The sequence below is a fragment of the Tachypleus tridentatus genome, unplaced genomic scaffold (assembly GCF_004210375.1).
Source record: "Tachypleus tridentatus isolate NWPU-2018 unplaced genomic scaffold, ASM421037v1 Hic_cluster_2, whole genome shotgun sequence".
NCBI classification, from domain to species: domain Eukaryota; kingdom Metazoa; phylum Arthropoda; class Merostomata; order Xiphosura; family Limulidae; genus Tachypleus; species Tachypleus tridentatus.
Window position 1 is genome coordinate 17401244 of NW_027467782.1, and position 24525 is coordinate 17425768.

The 24525-nt window shown below is 31.1% G+C and overlaps 1 protein-coding gene across 1 annotated transcript in view; it reads left to right on the forward strand.

Moving 5' to 3' along the window:
- The window catches only part of LOC143242160 (G patch domain-containing protein 11-like), an 89208-nt gene extending 65740 nt beyond the window's left edge, over positions 1-23468 (forward strand). The window contains exons 2-6 of the mRNA XM_076485476.1: positions 10407-10660; positions 11417-11533; positions 11784-11865; positions 20989-21040; positions 22380-23468. Coding sequence (XP_076341591.1) covers positions 10520-10660; positions 11417-11533; positions 11784-11865; positions 20989-21040; positions 22380-22389 — 402 coding nt within the window. The 5' untranslated portion in view covers positions 10407-10519 and the 3' untranslated portion in view covers positions 22390-23468. The remainder of the gene's footprint in view (positions 1-10406; positions 10661-11416; positions 11534-11783; positions 11866-20988; positions 21041-22379) is intronic.
- The last annotated feature ends 1057 nt before the right edge of the window (positions 23469-24525 follow it).

Consider the following 24525-nt stretch of genomic DNA (forward strand, 5'->3'; position numbering starts at 1 on the left):
CTGTATTAAGTTTACTAACAGTAGAGTTAGTACTGTATTTACTTGGGAGTGCTAATGCCAAGTTATATCTCATCAGACGAAACATGACTTACTACATGTTTGACTGAACATTAATAAACTATGAATCTTGAAAACATCAAAATCACTTTTCAAAAAAAAATCTACAGCACAGTTCTTAAGTCTCAGAATGAGCCAACTGTCATAGAAAATGTTCTTACATGAAATTATTACAATAAATATCTATTTTAACTAAAAAACTTACGGAACAATTATAGCTAACTGTAAAGAGAGTTCAAACAAACACCCTCCTGTTCTACACTAGAAGGAAATGTAGAAAAACAGTTTCAAAATTACTGTTATATCACTTTATAAAATATCTCAGAAAGGGCACAAGACTGAAAAGTACAATCAAGTATAAGTTGGTGAGCGAGAGCACTAATAACTTGTCCAGAACCAAATGGTCCAAAAAAATAATGTTTCAAACCTAAAACGTTAAAGAATGTGTGTGACTGACATGAAAAACTTTGATTGATTCTTCATCGTTTAACTTTCTCACGACAGGCTAAATCCCAGGAACTGACCTAATAATTATTCTGTGCTTGTTATAGTATTACAATGTATTCATATCATTTTGACAGGCTTTAAGTAAACACAAGTTTTTTGCACACCAAAGATAATATTTTTTAATGGAGTATTTTTACTAAAAATGTATCTATGAATACTTACATATGTATAAATATATAAATAGAGAATTTCTGTATACTAGTCTGAGTGTTCATTTCCATGTTTAGATTAAAAATACTTTTTTTTAGTCTAAAGAATTACAAACTTTTTTTTTGTGTAATATCTAAACCTGAAGCCTTGTTACTGGTGTAACCCTGAAACAGTAAAGAAACAGGACTTCAAATTATGATATTAAACTACTAATGTTTATACTAAATAGTTTTATGATCATAATAGTGTGTATATGTATACACATTGTTAAATTTTATTGTTATATTGCCTTTATAACCCCTGACTAATTACTATTCATGCCTTAATAAGTGGTAAATCATGTGACAAATATGCAGCTCTTGTTATGCTTTTGAATTCCATTATGCACAAGCTACTCATGAACATTTTTTAAAATATTATTATTAGTTTTTTGTTTGCTTGTGTGCTTTTGGTATTTTTTTAAAATTTTGTTTATACTATTATTTCAGTTCTTTGCATCACAATACTACCTTTTTTTATGTTTATTTTTGTTTAGAATTTCGCGCAAAGCTACACAAGGGCTATCTGCACGAGCTGTCCCTAATTTAGCAGTGCAAGACAAGAGGGAAGGAAGCTAGTCATCACCATCCACTGCCAACTCTTGGGCTACTCTTTTACCAATGAATAGTGGGATTGACTGTCACATTATAACGTCCCAACAGCTGAAAGGGTGAGCATGTTTGGTGTGACAGGGATTCAAACTTGCAACCCTCAGATTACGAGTCGAATGCCTTAACCCACCTGGCCATGCCAGGCCTATTATTATTAGTAGTAACAGTAGTACTTATTTTACTTAATCTAACTAAACTAAACTATTTTACACATTGCATTTCCCATGGCAATCAAGGTTGAATTGAAAGCAAAATATGGAATTATATTTACAGGAATCATTGCAATATGATAAATCACTTGACAGATGAAAACCATGGATTTCTATTGGTTTTTAAGTAACACCGTATTGAGTGGCTCAAACATTTATTGGTAATTTCTAATAAAGAGGACGTCACAGGTGGGTGTGGCAAGATGGATTTGATTTCATGTCTCTGGAACCAAGTAATATCAAAGGCTATGAAAAATTATAGTATGCCTAAGTGAAATTATATCATAATAAGTGATTTACTTTAAATTTCATTTTTTACTTCTTGGTGGGGTGATAAATAAATTAAAGAAAAAAAGACTTTAGAAAATGTTGCAATTCTTACACTAGAAAATTCTAGTTTTTCAATTTTAAATATTGCCTTCTGAAAGTAAAATCTTTAAACTTGTATCCTATTAAAATATGGATTATGAGCTATGTATATTTATTAGTATATCATAAAAATAAAATAGTTTAATCAACTTTTAAATGTAACTCACTAAAACCTTGAGTTACATGCACAGAAAAAGATGTCTATGGAGAAAAGATTATTAATGCTATTTTTTCCAAGAGGAAGTGTACTTTGAATAAAAATCAAGATTTCATGTTTTTTACCATGACTACAGGTCCAAAATACCAGTGTAAATACAGGACTTCTTATAGTTATTTGGTTGATTGCTATTATGTTATTGAGCAAAACATTGTTTAACCAGATTTCAGATTGAGCATATACATATTGATAAAGTAGGTCATTGATCAATGTTGTCTGTGTTAAGTAGATTACCTCAAACAGTGCAGGTCAGTAAGGTCATGTGGGAGCTTATATACATGTATTAAAATGTAGCTTATTAGAACAAGTAATTTAGGTATGTTACTTTCTAATCTAATCTACATTTGTGTGTGTATAAATAATTATTACTGACCTTGGATCTTATCTAAGCCTAGATCTCTACTACTGTTAATAGCAATAAAACAATGCAGGTGTCCTAATGATACTCAGGCCTAAACACAAGTATTAGCAACACTGTTTTAGATGTGCAAACTGGAGATAGTTTTACAATGCTTTATGTTTAGTGTCATTTCTACAACATAGTGACAATGTTGAATACTTATAATTTCCTGGGAGAAAATTTCAAAAACCAAAAATTCTTATGAATATGTTTGAGAGACAACTTAAAAAAGAACATTGGAAAAGAAAATCACTAAAGTGCTTAATTATAGAACATATTTAGTTTTATAGATACAGTATAAAATCAAATCCTATTTGCAAATTTCAACTTTAACTAAGAACAAACAACACAATTATTAGTAAAATATTCCCTTCAATGTTTCAGTTACTTTTTAACTTATTATTTAAATTCTAAACTCATAATATCCTTACGTATTTAGAAGTTAATTAAGTTAATGGCCATTTTGGCTAACTGACACCATTTTTGCATACTTTCTTCACATGACTATATCAACTTTAAAGATACTTTACAACATTCATGTTTCAATATTACCAGGAAATATAAATGAAAGTCTGAAAATGACAAATTGTTTTAATTATTTTGGTAGTGCAAAAGTAAATAAAAAAGTAGGATTTTATAAAAAATAAAAGTGCAAACAAAGAAAACAACAACATGTTATTTATTATGACTTAAAGAACAGAAAAGTGGTAATTACATTCCAGATTTAGTTTCTTACAAATTACAAGATTACTGGGAAATTAGAAGTCTCTAGAATCCTTATTTTATAAAGTTATCTAAAGTTAACATTTTTTCTTAAAATAAAAATGGTTTCCAATAATACTTACCATCCATCAACACTATAGCTAGAATCTCACATTGATAAAAGTGTAGGGGGCAGTGCAGACATGATCCACACACAAAGCATTTGTACAGAACAGGAATGAACTAAGAGAAAAATGGTACAAGAGTGTGGAAATTACACCCTACCTCCCAAACAGATATGCTCTTCACTTGGAGCTTAGTTCCTCTATCAAAGGCAGAACAGAATATGAGTAATCATCAGGTAGGCCACCCCTGACCAGACAGCCGAGATTCTATGACTCAGGGTTTGAATTAAGGGGTTGTAGTACCTATATCCTATGTTGCTGGCTATGGCTATTAGACCACAATATTATATGTGTGTGTGTGTGTGTGTGTGTGTATATATATACTGTGACCACAAAATGTTGCATTTGGCACCATCAGAATAACAACAAGAAAGTAAGCAACACTTAAGTGGACAGATTCTCTTCTCCACCTGAATGAGTCCAAAAGGTAACACCTGAGGCTCGGAATGATGGGATCCCATATGCCATACTCAACAATGGAACAGAATTCATCTGGTTTGGAATTATGAACATTCATTCTCAGTCCCTAACCATGTAGGTAAGGTGTATTCTACTTAACCCTGGAATTATGTGGAACCTGCACTCAACCAAGGACTTAGGATGGAACTGCTTTGGTTTCAGAATTACGATATATTGAACCAACTTCCATGAATGATAACTGAAATTGGCACTGATCAAAGAGAAGGGTTTTGCACTCCCCAACGAGATAACTGTATGCAAAATATGAACCAAAATTATGAGTAGGCTCCCAGGAAGACTGGAGCCACTCTTACTTAAATATGAAAAAAACATCCAAGAACCCTAGAAGAAGGACCCCTCACTTTGCCCTCTTCTCCAAGAGTGGTTGAACACACTCAAAAACTTTGGTTGAAAAGCCTCTTGTCTACCACAGATTCTCAAGCTCTACTCATACAGCTTGGGGTGCTAAAATGTCTTGGGAAAACAGAGCTCTGGAAACTGTGCAGTAGGTGAATCAAGTTCCCTACATTTTATTCAAATCAATCACAGTTTGTTCAACATGAAGAACAGCAAGATTAGCTGTATTCACGAATGTTCACGAGTGTCAATCCATAATATCATCTGGTAGGTGTCTAAATGATCTTACAGGACACCTCATTTTGACAGTACCTGTTGCATACTGGTGGTAATTATAGTAAAAGTAGTTGCTAGTATGAAGTTGAAAAAAGAAAGCATTCCTGCCTCAGAAGCACTCACCCCAGAATGGTATACCATGAAAAATAAAAGGACCCTGGAAATAAAAGAGTATATGACTGAGGAAAATACTCATTTCTGGCAATTTAACAGGGATGGAGTGTTAGAGATAGCAGAAAAGTGGCTTTACACATAAAATGTGACTTTCAGGAAGTTAAAAGGAGTTATTAGAAATAGGAACAAATTTGGTTATAACAAGCATTGTCTGTTGAGCAACAAATTTCAGCTCTTAGCTTCTGCATATGAGAACTATTGGAGAAAAGAAAAACAAAAGGATCAGAGAAGTATGTGGATGAAAAGGAGGCTATAGTTATAGGTGTTTCCTTGACATATGGATAGGATAGTCTGTGGAATAAATAGGGAGAAAAGAATCAGGTTATGTTACCCAGAAGTACAAGTGGAGGATATTGACAGAGCAGGAGATATAATAAACAGAGATAGCAGAGATGCAGTTTTTGTGTGGAAGTATGGGTTAATGATGTAGGGATAGGTAGATCAGAAGAGCTGATTAATAAGTACAAGGTAGTGATAAAGTTCATAACTTAATTTTGCCAAGAATACTGTCCAAAATTAACTGTAAGGATGAAGTTATAACTAGGTCATTAGCACTAAATGTTAGGCTTAGATTAACCCTCTTACTATGGGCTCAGTACAATACACTGCTGGCCAAAATTTTAAGGCTAATGAATATAAAGAAAAAATATGTATTTTGCATTGTTTGACTTGACCACTTATTTGAGTAGAGCTTCAAAAGATGAAAATAAGAAAAGGGAAAATAAAATAAACTTTTTAGCATTTAATAAGGAAAATGTGAACACGAGATTAGCCGAAATACTAGCTGGTCAAAATTTTAAGATCATACTAAAAAGAAGTCCTAAACAGGGTAATAAATGCCCAACAAGAGGTCTCAATAGTGAGTTGCATGGCCATCATTGTGAATAACTTCAAACATTCGCTTTGGCATGGTCAATATAAGCATTTGCAGAAGGTTGGCTGGAATGTTATTCCAAGTGGTGAAGATGGCTTTATGAAGATCGTGCACTGTCTAGAATTGACATCCATTTGTATAGACTTCCCTTGCCATTCACCCCCAAACATTTTCAATGGGGTTCAGTTCAAGAGAACACACTGGATGGTCCAAAGGAATCACGTTATTCACCATGAAAAATGTCCTTTGTCCTGCAGGCATTGTGGATTGCAGCATTGTCCTACTGAAAGATCCAGTCATTTCCACACAAGCAAGGGCCTTCAGTCAATAAGGATGCTCTCTCCATCATGCCAGTGTAGCCAGCTGCTGTTTGATGCCCTGTATAACCTGAAGCTGCACTGTTCCATGGAAGGAGAAAACACCCCAGATCACTATAGAACTTCCTCCACTGTGTCATGTAGAAAATGTCTCCAGTTGGATATCCTTTTTGTGCCAGTAACACTGGAAGCCATCTGGACCATCCAGGTTAATTTTTTTTTCTCATCAAAGAACAAAACCTTTGTCCACTTTTTTACATCCCATGTTTGGTGCTTCTCAGCAAAGTTTAACTGAGCTATCTTGTGGTGTGGAAGGAAGTGTGGCCTTTGAAGACGTTTACAGTTTTTAAAGCCTTTCTCTTGTAGATGCCTTCTTATTGTTCTTGAGCTGCATTCTGTGTCCTTAAGGACCTTAATGCGGTTCGACAATCTGCTGGTGTGTTGCCAGACAACCCATCAAATCCTCCTGCTCAATGCTGGCAAAATTTTCTTGGGCCAATCACTTGAAATTCTCATTCTGTATCCCTCAGGGTCTTTTAAGAAATTTGCAACATCAGTTTTACTACGCCCAATCTCACCAGTGATGTCACGTTGAGAGAGACCTTGCTCTTGCAGCTCGACAATTCTGTCACGTTCAAACTCTGTCAACTTTTTAGCCTTTGCCATGTTTTAACCCAATGTAACACAGGAGATGTCAGTGGGAGATGTTGACAACACTAGTGCTTGAACACAGATGCCTAAATTTCGTTACGTGTTTACTAATTAACGCTTTGTTTCAGTATGGTCTTAAACTTTTGACTAGCTAGTATTTAGGCTAATTTCATAGTGTTCACATTTTATATATTAAGCACTAAAAAAGTTTTTGTATTTTGCCTTTTCTCATTTTCACCTTTCGAAACTCTACTCAAATAAGTGGTTGAGTCGAACAATGCAAAATACATATTTTTCCATTATGTTCATTTGCCTTAAGATTTTGGCCAGCAGTGTATATACCAATTCATCTACACATTTGTACATGTTAAGTATTTGCACTAACTTTTGACACAACATGTATATCTACCTAAAGTGTGGTAGATATTTAGCAAAGATGACAAGTATTTTGTAAATGAATAATCTGATTTTTTGATGAAATATTTTTATTAAAGATTTGTTTGTGAAAATAGAGTAGTTTTTGTTACTAGTCTCAGTACAAAAAGATTTCATGTTATGATTAAAACACTATACTTTGTCCCCAAAATCTCAAATATTTTTTGTGTAATCTCTAACACTTCCTAAATACACTTCAAGTGTTTGTTTTGAGCAACACTTTAAAATTTTATGTTATCTTCTATACTCTAATAACACTGCACAACGTGTATGCTTCTTGAACACTGTTGGGTGTTCCTTGTAGATTTTTGGCTGCTGATCAAGAAAAGCACATCCAAATTTGCCCATTATGTACCGTTTCATCTAAATTTTCAGTTTTGCTACAACGGAAAAAATTATATCAGGGCAACTGGAATCCGTCAATGCTTGCTGACTACTGTTAGACACTGCAACATGATGCACCAGACATTGAATACAAACAAAAATCAGGAGCAAAACACTTAATGATATTAAACTTAACAGTATATTAGAAACATAAATGCAATTAAATACATTATTGCTGGTAAACAGTTAACTGTCTACTTCTCAGTGTTCCTACATGATGAAGCAAAACCAAAACTATATTTGTGCATACCCACTAGGTACCTGTCACAATCAGCAAAAACCTTTCAGGAAGCAAAAGGTTCAAAAAAATTGTTGTGCAGTGTAAGTGGAGGATATAATTGATAGAGCAGGAGATATAATAAAGGGAGATACCACAGATGCAGTTTTTGTGTGGATGCTTGGTTTAAGTATGAACAGCTTTTCTGGTTGATTTATAAGATACATTGAGTGAAAAAGAGAGATTTATTGTAATTGATGGGTTACATTTAAATAGAGTAGGGGCACACTTGTTTGTTATAACTCTTAACTCAGCTGTATGAGAAAATTTATGGTAGATGGGAATAACCAAGTGTTACAAGAGATTTGGTTTATTCTGAATTTTGTGCAAAGCTACATGAAGGCTTTGTGTAATAGCCATCAGTCTCTGAAGTCATTCAAGAAGTGTGCAAATAGGATTTCATATTGTATCTGCAGAAGTACTGAATACAAGTCTATAGAGGTTATAATTTCATTGTACAAGCCATTGATTAGGCCAAACTTTAAATATTATGTTCAGTCTTGGGTTCCTTACCTTAGGAAAACACTGATTTTGTTGGAAATGGTTGAGAGAAGGATTAGTAGAATGGTGCTTAAGATGAAGAGGTTGTCATATGAGGACAGTTTGAAATCTTTAATTGTTCTCTCTTAAAGAAAGAAGAGTTACGAAGATCTGTCTGAGGTGCTCAAGATTGTAAAGGGAATTTATAGTATTGATGCATTGTTTTTCTCATAACTAACAGTGAGAGTAGCAGGACTAGGGAACACAGGTATAAATTTTGGCAAAATAGGAGTGATCTTTAGCTAATTAAGACAGTTTTATTTTTCTAAAGGTGGTCAGGTTTTGGAATGGGTTGTCTTCAGATGTTGTGGGTGCACCAAGTTCAAATGAGTTTAAGAAAATGCTTCACAAGTATATAAGTAAGGGCTGGATTTAAGATATTTAAAAATATATACATTTTAGCTTAGAGAATGGAACTTCTGTATCAAAATCATCTACAATTATCATGTTTCAATTATTCTCATTATATAAAAATGATCCATTCCTACTAGTGCTCTAAAGTTATCTTTTATATTTCTTATACTTCTAGTATTACAATAATAACAATTAAACTTAATCTTATAACTCCTATGCTTATTACATATCCTAAACATTTCTTTGCCTCTTATTAATTTTGCATTTAGTTTTCCTGGGCCTTGACAATTGTTTAGACCTTGTGTAATTCTTTTCATATAGCTGAGTTAAGAGTTATAACAAACAAGCCTGCCCCTACCCTATTTAAATATAACCCATCCATTACAATAAATCTATTTCCACTCAATGTATCCCATAAATCAACCAGAAAAGCTGTTCATACTTGAACCAAGCATTTATCCTTAGTGACCTATTTATAGCTTCATCACTACAGTTAATTTTGGCAGCATCTTTGATAAAACTAACTTATGACTCTTTTCATTAAATGATTCTTAACTAAATGCATCTCTGCAAGCTCCCTTTATTAAATTTTCTGCTCTGTCAGTTATATTCTCCTTCTATGTCACTGGGTAGGATAATCTGATTTTCTGTGATGACGAGAAACCCACTTGAAGTAGAAGTATATTCTAAAGATGGCTGGTATAGGTATTAAAACTTATTAAAATAGACCTTCTTAGGTCATCTTCAGGTTAAGAAAACTTTAACATTGTTCTCTATTTTAATAAAAGTTTTAATACCCATACCAGCCATCTTTAGAATACATGATGTGATTCTTTTCTCCCTTTTTAACATGCTGGTTATTGCACACACATGCCTTTTCAAGGAATCACCTATAACTATATCCTCCTCATCATCCACATCCTTTGCTGATCCTTTGGTTTTTCTTCCATCTGTTTTTGGTTTTTCTTTCTGTAGCACTTTTCTTGTGTGGCCTAAGCTTAGGTTAAATGTAACTGCCTTTAATAGTTCCTAGTCTTCAGGTTCAACAGAATAGGCACTTTGTAACTAACTTTATTACTTTTTACTCTAATACTTTTCATTGTGCCTTCCTGAAAGTCACTACTAGCTGATTTATTCCTTGCACATAATAGCTTAAGCTCCTCCTGAAATTCTGCTGCCATTTCCCACAGTCTACATATCTCTATCTGTTGCCTGTTGTTAAATTATGAAAGGCTCCAATGTATAAACTCTACATAAAAATTGCACATCTTCATTATTAGCTTCCTTAAAAGTGCATGCAAGTCCTCGGTTCCCAAATAAATCCTACAAATTGTGAATGCTTGACTCTTATACTAGTCATAAACATTGTATCAAAACTTATAACCAGAACATAAATAGTTGATACCAAATACCAGTAGCCTATTATTTACTGTTACTGTTGAGCCTAATGTTTAAGAACCAGTTTTTTTCTGAATAGTTTGTCTGCACACTGAAGTAGTAAAGCTTATCTTTAACTATATAGAACATAATTTATTAGAACTAACAATATACTTAATTTTAATAATAAATTGTATTTATGTATTTGCTGTAATACAGCCTGATTTATATTATAACCTGCTAATATCTATAAGATGAATTTAAACTAATGGATCCAAGTTTGAATAAACAAGTTAATTCTTAAAACACCAAAAGACAATAAAAATAGTAAAACATGGAACAAAACAAGTATATCTATTAATGTTTAAAGTTATCAATTTTTAAAAGGTTTCTGTAGCACTTTTCTTGTGTGGCCTAAGCTTAGGTTAAATGTAACTGCCTTTTGAAATGTATAGAAGACACTGTTTTTCTTGTTTTGTTAATAGACTCGGGAATACAACAGCCAATACCTCTGGTAGTTAAAGCAAATAGAACTGGACTTGGCAAAGAAGCAGAAGATAAAATTCAAGCTGAAAAAAAGAAAGCTTTCTACCTAGCCATGGTTAAAAGAAAAGCAGAAGATGCAGAAAATGCAAAAACCAACTTCCAACAGTATTCAAGGAACAAAATAGCTCAGAAAAGACTTCTTGCTGACTTGAGAAATAGCCAGAAAGCATGTGAACAACTGGATAAGAGCATAGTAAGTGTGTTGATAAAAATTAGTTCTTGATATGGATTACAATTCTCCTCCTTTTTTTCTATATATTAGAATCTAATTTTTCTTCAACCCTCATTCAATAAAATTTTCAAAGTAACTTTCAAAGTTTCTTTTTGGATGCTTTGTGGTTTATTTATAGTTTTGACACCAATAGCTTGAGATAGATACATAAATATATTGACTGTATCATTTCTTATTCCTTGAACTGTGTTTTGTTCTAATATTTACTGTAAAAAATATCTTTTAAAGATTAGAAACACATTTATTGTCATTGTATATTTCAAATTATTGACATTATTGATCCTAATAGGATTGTTGGTAACTTTAAAATGAGTGATTAGTATTAGTACCACAACTGTTAGAACATTCTGCTGTTACAGTAAGTTGAAACACTTTCATTTTAACAGGTATAAGTATCATCTGATAAATCAATTTAGTTAGTTAGTTCTTTCAGATAAAAAAAAATCACAAAATTATAGTATATATATGTACAGATGCAAAATTTTCTTTCATAAAACTTTGGCACCAACCTGTCAATTATTTCATCTCTTACAATATTTCAAAAACATTTTACTGTTCCATGTCAGGTCTGAAGTGAATTAAGAAAATATTCTAGAAACATTGTGGGTAATGTAACATCAAACAACTCATACTAAAAAGAAAGAACTTAGAGTATATAGCTTATTCTTTTCTGCTCAGAAATTTTTAGAAACAGTTATAATCATCACTGAATTTCAGGATATTGAGGTACCACATGAACCGTGGTTCTGGCCACACAGTGAAATGACTGATGCCAACTTGAATGAATCTGATGATGATGGTAATGCTGAAAAGGAAGAAGAAGAGGAATTAGATGTGAGTATACTGTATTAGAGTAGTGTTTGGTTCCAGTAAGGTGAAAAACTATTAGTCAGTAAGAGGTTGTTCATTTGTGTTTCAAATAATTCCACAGATAAAATTATTATCTTAAAATGAGTATTATCAGAAAAACTTGCTGGCAAAATATATTAGCATAGAAATGTATAAACTTTTTCTTTTCTGGTTAAAAGTGTTATTTTCTTAAATTAGCATATAAAGAAATTGATAATGGTCTTCTTTACTATAGCCATCAGAAAAACTGGAAATATTGACAGCTTACCTCAGAAGTACACATTTTTACTGTGTATGGTATGGAACAGCACATGAAGGTGAGAATTTTATATATATATATATGTTGGGTGAGAGACAAATAACTCTGAAACACAGAGATATACAAAAATGATTGTTATTGGTTTCAAATGAGGTGTTATAATGTCATCACGATAATTCAAAATTGCATCCATCAATATGTTTATTAATTTTCTCCACATGGTTGGTCAGTATTAGTAACCTGATCATAAAGTTACTATCATAGTTTCCATACTATAACTTTTAATCCTACTGACGTATCTTCTTATGGTCACAGGCCATGCCATTGTGTTTATAGACGTGTATACAAAATGTTATTAAACTATTTTGGGACTGTATGTAAATACGTTTGGCATCAAATTGTTCATTTAATTTAAATTTAGTATTATACATTAGTTAGGTTCTTAATTTAAAAATAAATACTAAAAAAAAAACACCCTAAATATCAATTTCTGCATGTTACATGAAAAGTTAAATGCAGCATTGGTTGAAATTAGATTTTGATATGTTCAGATGCAAAGTCTATAGCTACTTATGAATTAGATATTCAAATTATCAATAATTACAAACTCAAATATATCTTTTCTATTTTCTGAGATGTTCATATATTTATTGAATCAATTCACTTTTTTTTTTTAAATGCTTGCATATCTACACCTGTTTCATCCATGAACATGCAAATAACCAATCAAAAGCTGAGAATGTCCCATAAATGGTTTTCTCAGCCTTTGGAAAGTATTTGCTTGGCAAACTTTCTTTTATGTTAGTTTTCAAGTAGTAAGATAAGACATTGGTGAGCTTGAAAATTCATATTTTTTTAAGACCGAAATATAGCTTAATTACTAAGCTTGATAAATTGTAGTGGAACTATATGGTATTGGTATAATAATTTATGATTTTTGTTATTTCAAAATGTATATATAAAACCTAAAAAGATTTTATTTTACATCCTCTATGTTTGAAAGTTGATGAGGCTTAGCAGCTTACAGCAAACAAGTACACAGTTTGTAACTAGAAAAGATAATTGTTTTCTATACTTCTTTATTTACTGAAATTTAAGAACTTGTTTGTAATGATGTGTGTGTAATGTATTATAATTGAAATACAACTATATTTTACAAAGTACTGGCTCAGGAGAAGACACCAAAGACAGGTCAATATATAATGACCAGTTTTAATCTCTTGGATATGATAACATGAGTGTATATGTGGTGTATCATTGCAACTTCTGTATTAATAGTTAGGCACAGTTGAAAGGTCAATAACATGAAAATAATAAATCTGTTAGATGTATAACATTAAGATTTAAGCTATTTAGAATAAACATTTATGTTTTCATCCTAGAATGTAGTCATTCTAGAATGAAGAAACATAATTTATATATATTTTCAAACTTTTCATGTTGGTTATGAGGTTGGTTATCATCTGTACAGAGATACAATAGTGACAATAAAATATAAAGTTTTTTCTAAAAAATTTGATAATTACCTGATGATTACAAAGACTTGTGAAATATGAACATTTTCTCATGCATTAAAGTTTTTTTAATCTTAAAATCAAAATGTCTCTGCATGTTGGATAGTCAACATTAGAATAAAAAGTGCATGAGAAAAGCATTGCTTAAAAATCTTATATTTTGCATATGAAAATCTTGTAATGTTTGCTGATGATCAACAAAATTTCATGGAGAAACACATACTGTATTAGACTTTATAGCATGAAAATCATAAGTTCAAAATGGTTATGAGGTCAGTCTTTGGGAGCAAGCTTGTTGTGTAAGAGTTAATGTATTTCATGTGTCTATCTTCACAAAATTTGGCAAGCTTTCGGCAAGTCTTTTGTTTTTAAAAAATAATATTTTTTATTTAAGTAATTTTATTAAAGATTTCTCAGTGAATATATGGAATCACTGTATTGACTGCTCTGACTTTAAAGTGATTTTGTGTTCAGATTAGAAATACATTTCATTTGAAAATATTCAAATATCTTTTGCATAACCTCTAAAACATCCTAAATAGTTCTCAAACATTGTTTTTCATTAATACTGTATATTTTATATCATTTTCTTCACCCTAACTATACAGATTTGATCAATTTGACCAACCCTGTAACTACCATGAAAAAAAAACATAAATTACCTTTTTATCTTTCTAAAATGATTACTGTTTGTAACAGGAAACTACAGTTCTTCATCTCAAATAAATTAAAAGCTTGTCACAGCTACTTTCATCTATATTTAATTTTATTATAATTTTTACTTATGAATAATATATAACTAATAATCCCGCCACACAATCCCATAGCTTGGTAAACATGAAGGTTATGTTACCTTATTGAATGATTTAATGTACAAATTACTCATGAGTATACCTCATGAAGATTTTTGTTTTCATAATCTTAACTGATATAAACTTGTCTAAACTAAAGTTTCTAATTTTTTCATTTGATTTACTTTTGTAACACATAAATGAAAAATATTTATGGAAAACAATGAATATAATACCTTTTACAATTAATATAATACCTTTTATAATGAATACAATATATTTTACCTCATTTCTTTTGTTTTTGGTTGCTGGTGAAAGTTAATACCTACTTTTTTATATTGATGGTAACTAAATTATTATTTTGTTTATTTACATAATGCACCTAAGATAGAATAATAGCATACAATGCAAACAGTGTCCTGTAATTATTTTAATTTAACTGGTTTTTCTAACTAATACAAGAGAGGCTTAAATCAGTTCCTTTAACTGCTCAACCTGAATATGATAAGATACTTTCAAATTGAAGACAGTTCACAGAATTCTGTACTGATACAAATGTAGCATTATACATCATTGCAGAGATTAAAACGTGGCTTCTCTGTTGGTTATAACTGATATAGTATAAAAAAATGAGAGAACTGTTGGAAGTTTGTGAGGATATAACAGGTGAGCATGGGAAGAGGGTTAGATTTTCTAGCTTGGTTCCATTAGCAAATAAGATTAAAACTATAAAAATTGGACTTTCCTGAGTAATATTTACATCACAATGATTAATTTAGATTGAATTCTGTACTTCAGAGAAGGGTTGTAAATAAATGAGAGAAGAGGAAAGACCTAGAAAAAAAATATTGTAATTCTCATACTAGGGGATATTAAGAGTGGTTTTAAATGTTTTCTTATAAAAGTAAAATCTTAAGACTTGATGTTTAACTATGTTTTGATGCCAAGTTTATTCATATACATTGATACTAAAGTTTAATTAAATTTTAAATGTAACTGTTGGAGGTTGTGAAATTTAGTTTTGATCTGTTTGTACATCAGTTATGAGTATATGAACCTGTATCACATAGCTACTGACATTTATTTCCATCATATGTGAAGGATGACATCCAGAAACCATTCAATATACCATGTTAGAGCAGCTTGGAAATTCTGGTAATATGCTGTGGACTATATTAACTATTCTTTAGATGACTGGGGAACAATAGCAGCAGTGTGCTACCTCAAGTAGGGAGCTTTTCTCCAGTACCTTTTAATCTCTCTGAATCCTTTGAAGGTGCAGTGGACTGATTACCCAGAAATCTGACCTTGTACTTCAGACCTATGTGTAGTACAACTGTGTGTGTGGAAAGCTGGACTTATGCCTGTGACTGTTGATCTTGAAGTACAGTTTGGGTAATATGTGGTTCAGAATGTTACATTTGTTATTGTTTACATCTTTGTAATAGACATTTTGGACCTTGAACGACCTCAATGATATTTTATGAAGGTTGGCTCACAACACCTTATTTTATATCACTATTAGAAACAATTATTTTCCTCTATTTCTGTATTATTTACCTGTGAATGTTCTTCAAAATCTCTATGTTCCTGACAATAAACATTTAATATAAAGATTGGGCTGGTACTGTTATGCTTTGTGTAATAAAGTAATTGCTGTGTACTTGAAACAGAACTGTATAAAAAGGTTTTTAGCTTTTTAATTGGTGTTTGATTTATACAGTATTGGAAGTCATTATTAAATTAATGAATAACGTGTGTATAAAATGCAATTATTATTGATTGTTTCCTCCTTTTGCATGAAAATAACCAACACCTCAGGACAGTTATGCTTCCTAATACATTGCCAGCTTTCAGTATTTAAATGGTAACTTGTGTACTACATGAATAAATAGCATTACATAGAATCTCTTGTGTCTCATCCATTCCAGCTGATGAGTTCTGATATTAAACAAAATGCTTATTATGTTGTAAGTTGAGGAAGACAGAAGTTAAATCTGAACTGCTGTTCATTGCATCTATCTGATTTCAAACCACAATGTATAAAGTAAGTAGAATATGAAAACAAAATATTGAAGTTAACTTGTTTTTGTATATAAACAATAGTTTTTTCAGTGATACAGAGGAAAACATTTTTTATTGACAATGTTCCCTGTAATTTTTCAATTCATCTGCAGAATGATTTCTTTTAATGTACACCAGCATCAGAGTAATGTGTGGATGTGCACTATCAGCTGGTTATTTAAGTTTTAAGCCTATCAACTGCCAGGGTTGTTGAGATTTTTCACTATTACTGAGGATGTGCATGGCTGGAATTACTAAATGTGCATCATTTGACTGGTTGTTGTTTGTTCATGCATCATAGAAGGAATTCTGATTATAATCAACATAAAATAGCTATAACAGTGGGCTATGTATCATCCAGTAGTGTTGGAAATCGATACAAAATTGATGACACCCATATTACTTACAGATGAAGGTCAATTCTAACCTATCATCATTTCATGCAGGGATTATTCTTCCTCTAGTAAGACAATATCCCAAACTTTCACCAAATGTTATATAGGGTAATATGTGAAAATAAAAGATGTTGATGAATTGTAAGTTAGCTTTGTTAAAGTTGTGATATGATTGTTATTAAAATATGTCAGTTTTCATAGAAACTGAGATCAAACACTAAACAAAAATTAGGCTAAACTGTTGAGAGTAATATATGACATTTTGAACAGTATTCATTGTCATATATTAATAAACTTATAGTGGCATAAAAACAAAATGCAATGTTCTGTTTAATGTAAATTCAAAATGCTAAAATATTGACTTATTTGCTTTCACCAAGTATTTTTTTTTAGAATGATACGATAAATTTCATTCAGTTGTAATAACTCATTGTATGGAAATCACCTGTATTCTTACACAATGCATGAATATTTTGTCTAAAATGTTTCTTTAAAGCTATGCTAAATAACCAGTTTATTTTATCTTCATGATAATTTTTATATGCTGTAGTTATATATTCTCAATTTCCTCCTTGCTGTTTTAAGTAGGCATCATGGTAATTTAATACTAAACATAAAGTAACATTTAATACCATCTACAAAACAATAAAAAAATTCTTTAATTACCAAATAACATTGATAAATTCTATTTAATTTCATATCATGCATTTGTTTTTTAGTTTAACTTAACCTTTTTCTCCTGGAGGTACAAAGGTGGCTTTTCAATACATACTTCTGTCTTATCTTTTTCTTCACACTGTTTGGTAATGTGTTAGGTACCATCTTCTAACTAAATTAATGTTACATTATACATTTTTTGGTTCAAGGGAATTCTTGTAATTGTTGGAACAAAACTTCCAAGTTCATGTTACTGGACAAGAAAACAAATTTAATTGCTTGATTTTTGTACCTGTGGAGTAATAAGATGTATAATCACTAGACTTTGCAAGGTGATTTCCTGTCCCTAAGATTTTGTTTTTAAGTTGTTACTTTTGAAACTTGAAGCAATACACTTTGTATCAAAATAGTATTGCCTTTATGATGCCTGTTTGATTTACAGATTCTATTCACTTGAAATTGATATAAAATTTCATTATCTGTGTTGTCTCTTACAACATTAGTTTGACTAATATAATCAAGGTTTCCCAAACAATTTACAAAATTAGTTTGGAAAAAAACCTTTCTGTACCATTTAAAATTGTAAAAAAATAATGTTTGTAAATTTTGAAATATAATTGTGTAAAATTAAACAATGTGCTGTAGTTGAACTAACTAAAATAATATCTTTGTTTTATTTTATAAACATGAAGTACTTCCAAGAACTGTTGAATTGTAAGTAGTGATATGAAAACATATTTGGTCATATTAAGTCAATGATTGACAACGTGACCCAAGAAGACTTTAGATAGTTTAATTGTGGAAGTTATCATGGTGTTTATGTATACACTATATATTATTTTAAGAAATTTATTAAATATAAGTATGGCTATGTGGGAATCAAACAAGCTCTCTCTGAAGGTCTAAACTAATAGAGCCCAGTAATTAACTGATTACATTCATGTGTAGGTATTTGCATGCTTTTGAGTTTCTTTATAACATGCAAGTTATTTACATGTAAAATGTGAATGCTGACCTTACATTCTTATGTTGCAAAAACAGATTTGAAACAATACATCCACATTAACATTTTGGTTTTGTTTAAGTTGCAGTGATCTATGGTGTTATATAAAAATGTATCTCATACAGTGTATATGTTGGTTATAAGATGTTTTTTTCTCTACAAGTGGGTTTCTCGTCATCACTGTTCATAAGATGACCTGTTATGTAAATGTGTATCTTATACAGTGTACAAGTTGGTTATAAGATGACCAGCTGAGAACTTGAGCTTTATTAACTTGCTCATCATCCTTCCTATGTCTATGTAGAATAGTGTATGCTGGGTGCTATGAAGCTAAAGTCCATCAACCACCTTTCCTCACTTTAAAAAAAAAAAAATGTAAATGCTAGATGTATTCATGAAAAATGTACTTTTGTTATCAAACTTTCATGATTAAGTTAAAAGAATATAACTCAAACATGATATAGATTTTGCAAAGTGTAAAGTGTTAAAACTTCAGTTTTTCTTACTAAAGTATATTATGCTTCTTCACATGAACAGTTATCCAACCTTAGAATTGCAATATTTTTTCTTCTAAGAATTAATCATTAGTCCACACTGTTCATGGGAAATGATTCAGATTTTTAGTGTAACAGAGTTTAATTATTTAATAAACAAAAATCTGTTAATCTTGCATATTTCTTTGCATGGTTATGATCTCCATGTACTTTTACTTTGTGGCAAGTAGGTTGTAATTTACTGTAGTATTGAATCATTTTAATTGTGCTGCCATAATAAAATGTAGTCTAGAAACACGTATCAAGAATGAAAGCAGAAATATATTTCAAGTAGCATTTAAGTTAGTAGAGACTTATGCACTTATTTACAGTTTATATTATTATTTACCGGAGAATTGTAATTGGAGTATTTGGTATTCAACACCTTTTTGAAAATATTTATACACCAAATAGTTTTAGATCCAGGATCTTGTGTATATAGGTCTCTCAAAAAATATATCACCCAAAATCATGAAAACAAAAACATAGTAATGCTTCAAATAATCACACTAACCACTGTTATTTTACAGATAAAATGAGTGACTTAACCCAATTTTGTTTGATGCTTTCTTTACATTGAGTTTTGTAACAACCAAAAACAAGTTATTAAGTTGAGGAAGAAATTTATTCAATCCTAAAAGAACAAAATAGTCTTTAATGTAACACCAAACTGATATATTTGAATTAGAAAACTTTGGTCCTTGAAATTAATACTTATGGGTGTAAATATCCCATGCACTAGGTATATACATGTCCCTAACATTAGAAAGAGCCATGTCATGAGTGAAAATATTTTGGGAATTAACCATATTTTCATCATGTCAGATAACTAAATATTGTCCATTTTAACAAAAGATCATTAAGTCAGTTGTAATAATGCTAGCTACTGTGAATAAGATCACATTCCAGTCATGTCAGAAAGCAAGAAGTTCTGGGCAGCCACAACTAACAGAATGAACTCTTAATGCTGTGAAAATAAGCATGGAAAGTAGTGGAGCTCAGATGGCCACTAGTGTTGCAGTACCAGGTATAAACATGCCTCAGTACCATCAAAAGTTACTTTTTTAGCATGGGTTACAATGACAGGGCAACTGGACAGAAGCTACTCTTCACTTCAGACAGTATTGTACATTGACAGCAGAAGACATAACAGATGTTATCACACACTCCTTTATTTTTGGACAATGTAATTTTTTTCTCTGAGTCCCAATTTCTATAGTTTTATGACAGTGGACAAAGGACACACCTAGGATTAGTGAATATTTTTCTTGAAACTTTTGTTGAATCATCTGCAAGTTATGACAACAGAATTCTCTCAGTTAGGGCATAAGGTGTTGTTTAAATATTATGACAGTGACAGCTCAGTATGTGTAGGCCCAGTTACTGTTGCTTAATACATTGGAGTTCTAGAGCAGAACCTTATATTTGCCTATATCAGTAACCACCTTACTACACAAGACAGTGTTTTTCATACAAGGTAAAACTTGTGCTCAGTTCAACTCATAAAATAATTCCTTGAATGTATCACCACTGTTTTGTGGACAAGCCACTCATCAAATGTGAGCTTTTTTAAACACATGTAACCTGTTCTTTATTATTTTCTGTGAACAATGAACTTCTTGGGTCATCTTCATCAGATTCTTTGTTGAGACTGGGTTGTATTCTCAGGTTTCAGATTTTGTGCATAAAATGTGTAACCACGTTTGTCTTGAATATTGCAAAGGACAGATTTATTAGATGTTAATGGTAACTTCATATACCTAGTTTCATATTGGTTTATTTAATGAAATGTTTTTATTTTCAGAGTGGCTCTCTACTTGTAGGTAAGATGTAAATCTGTAAGTAAAGGAACAGTATGATCGATTTTACACAAAAGTTAATAACAGATCTGGAATGCTGTTAAGAGAATACCACAGAAAACAATATTTACAAATACGTGCTTTCAATGAGCTTTTCTACTGAAGGAACGAGTGAACTCTAAAACTTGTCATATATTACTTTGGTTAAGAAAGGTTACTCACAATATGTTCTTATATCAACAAAATGTTTTGTCAAAACATTGAAACTATTACAATATATTTTATGTAATTTTAGAAAAAAAGTTTTCAGTGCTTGCTTTTTATTCCTTGTTTCATAAGACCAAAATTATAACAGCTGAATTATTTTGAAAGGGCTGAACACCCTTAAAGAAATATTTAAGTATAAATTTCTTTTCTCATTGCAGATTTTACAGACTTGTCAGATAACTGCCCAGGAGATACAAGTGAAGATCATCTGTAACCAGAAATTCTTTTATCTATGTTTATTGATATATTTATTTGTACAGCAGGCATGACAATGTATCATACATTTAATGCACTGCACTAAGAAGCACTGTATTATATGCATTTTACTTTAAGTAATGTGTTTTTGATCACAACTGCAAATTATTAATTTCTATTTGGTTTATAGTTGTTATGAGTATTTCATTTACTTAAGATAAAGTACATTGAATGCTTTTCTGAATTTACAAAAAGAAATGCATAAACTCTGCACATGTAAAAACAATATTTAGTGTTTGTGGAATCATATTTTGCTGGAAATTTATAAAATAATATTAACCAATGAAAGGGGCAGAATATTGTGTTGCTATTTCAAAGAAATTATGTAGAAGTAAATTTCTTTTTTGTAAAACTGTTTCAGAGTTCTCTATGATAAATATTCAGAGCTATGTAATCTACAACACTGTGAAGCATGAATGAACACAATTAATAGTTTACCTAGCATCTGTTTGAAGAATGCCTTGAACTTTGTGTAAATCTTGTATCCACAGTGTACATTATTTTAATATACACGTGTTACAGGGGAATTCTTGTATATCTCATAAACTTTACCTAAAATAAAAATAAGTTACTGTTCTAGAGCAAATGTTTTATTGAGTTATATTTGTTGACAAAAAATATAGTACTATCTGTTTTATATCCATGTAACTACTTTGTAAGGTGTGAATGGATTTTCACACAAATTGGTAGGGAGGTTCATTATGTCTGTGCATTGGGTACAAACAGATTTTCAGCTTTGTACTTTTATTGGGTGTTTTTGTATTCTTTTAGCACTACTTCACCCGTCTATATATATCTTTGCCAAATTTGGTATGGAGGTTTATTGGGTACATGGAGAAGATACAAATTTTAACTTTTGTTGTCAAATGAGCATTTTTGCATTTTTTATGACAACTTCAACCTCTGTTGATGGATCTTCACCAAATTTGACGCTACTATTTTACCAACGAATAGTGGATTAACCGTCACATTATAATGCCCCCACAGCTGAAAGGGGGAGCATGTTTGGTGCGACGGGGATTCAAACCCGCGACCCTTGGATTACGAGTCGAACGCCTTAACCCACCTGGCCATGCCGGGCCTGTGTATAGATAAACATATTATACTGTAAGTGTTAATGACATAAACACTCTTGAGGTGTACTTAGTGATTAACTAGGGTTTTTTCATTATTTATATTAATTTGCTAAACTGTTAAATTGCATTTCTATATTAATTAGTTTTTTTTTTTTTTTTTTTTTTTTTTGAAAATTTCATGATTGCCTACATTTAACTTGATGTAATTTCACTTGCAGAAATGTTTAAGAAACATGGCGTCTTTCGCGTGTGCAAGCATTAATGAAAGAATTTGTGGACGACTTTTGCCCAAAAATAACTACACAACATCATCGGTTTACATTGGCAGGAACAAGTTATCATACCTGCAACAAGAATAAAGGATAAAGACTGGAAAGGAAAATTTTAAATAAAGTATGAGAAAAAAAGAGATTAAAAATATTATAGTAACATTTAAAACATATTTTCATTTCTTAAACTTAATCATTTGTACTTTGTTAATAATACATAGACTTAACGATATAATAGAGAAAATGGGAAATAAAATATAAATATTCACTTCAAAAGTCATTTGATATTCATTTAGGAAGTTCTACAGATTATGCAAATGAAATGTGAAGACTATAATAAAATGAAAATCACTTTGCATGTAAACTATTCAAAGTCTGAGCATACATAAATACATTAAATAACGAATGTTTATTATAAATAGTGGAAAAACCAAATTAAATGTCATATTTTTCTAGAACTACATAATCTTAGGATCGTTTAACACAAAACTATTTCATCCACCAGTTTCATTTTTATTAAGAACTATCATGAGTTACATACCTACTCACAGTGTAAATAGGTCGTAATATTTATTATATTTAGCTGTGTTCTATGAACAATTAATCTTAATTCTCCTCAGGTTCAGAAGGGAGAACACTGACTATATTTCTTATGGATTTTCGTCAGTTAAATTACATTCACTGATTAAAACCACGAGTTCATCTCGTTTTTCACTGGTCGTGTTGTTTTTAGAGTGTGATTTTACCGGTTTCAGTTTACTAAAGTTATGCTTGGTTTTGGATACACTTGATGCAACTATTAATAAACTCCTATGGGCTTTAGCAACCTCTGAGAAAACCTTACGTCTATTATTCTTATGTGTGAAATAAGCTGCCTTCTTGAATGCTATTGTTTTAGCTGATGAGCCTGTTGATGTATTTACTTTACTTTCAACTGATGCCGAAGGGATTGGGATTTATTAGAATAATGATTAAATAACTGTGATGTAATATCCTTTCAATGATTATTTATTTGGAGTCGGTGTATTTAGGAATGTTGGGAACACGTACTGAATACTAGACATCTCGTCATTCATCTCAAATACCATATAATCAAATACTTTTGTAAATTAATATCTGTAATATTCTTCCATTAGTAAAACTGTATGTATGTCCAATGTCATGAATTTGCCGAATCAGTTTAAGTTGTCTCTGAAAATGTTTATTTTTGTATTCTGCATCAATATCATTTTTAACGTACAAAGCTGTTGTTTCAATTAGCCCATTCATTGTTACGTAAAGGGGCATTTCTATGACATGACTGTAATACTTACTTTCAACTTTCCTTGTTCTGTAAGTTACATCAACATTTTGGTCTCAATGAAAATGTTCTTCCTGAAATTTAATGTTACATAGAAGTTGGATCCTTAAATCCTATTTAGAAGCTCTGATGTCTTGGTTCATGTTTCTTTGTTAACAACATTTGTTTCAATAAAGTTCGATTACCTAAACTGTAAGAAAATGCTGAGAAGCAGTTTGTTGTTCAAAGATAGTTTAGTCATTGTTTGGTATGCATTAAATGAATTTGATATGGTCCCAACTCTCAGTATGTTCAAAGTAATTGGTAAAACCAAAAATAAGACTAGGATATGGGTAAGGTAGATGCCTAGATTATTAATAACCCTTTCGCTATTGTTTCGTTATAATATACCCGAGTTCGTCTACACATTTGCACTCGTTAAGTATTTGTACTATAACTGTTGATATAAAATGTGCATCTTCACATACTTTGGTATGCTTTTAGTAAATAGTACAAGTTTCTGTACACAAAAAATCTTATTTTTTAATGAAGTATATTTACTAAAGATTGGTTTATGAAAATAGAATGTTTCGTTACTACTGAGTGCAAAGTAATTTCATGTTATGATTAAGAAAACTATTTTTGTCCCAAACATCAGTGCAGTCGATATAATGGACACAAAATTTAGATTCGGCTTGACAAAGTTGCTACTAAAGACACGAGGGAGGGTATGGTAAATATCGTATTACTTGAGATTGATTTAAGTTTTCATTAGCATTGTAAATGATGGAGACTGCTGTAAACCAGGACAGAAGT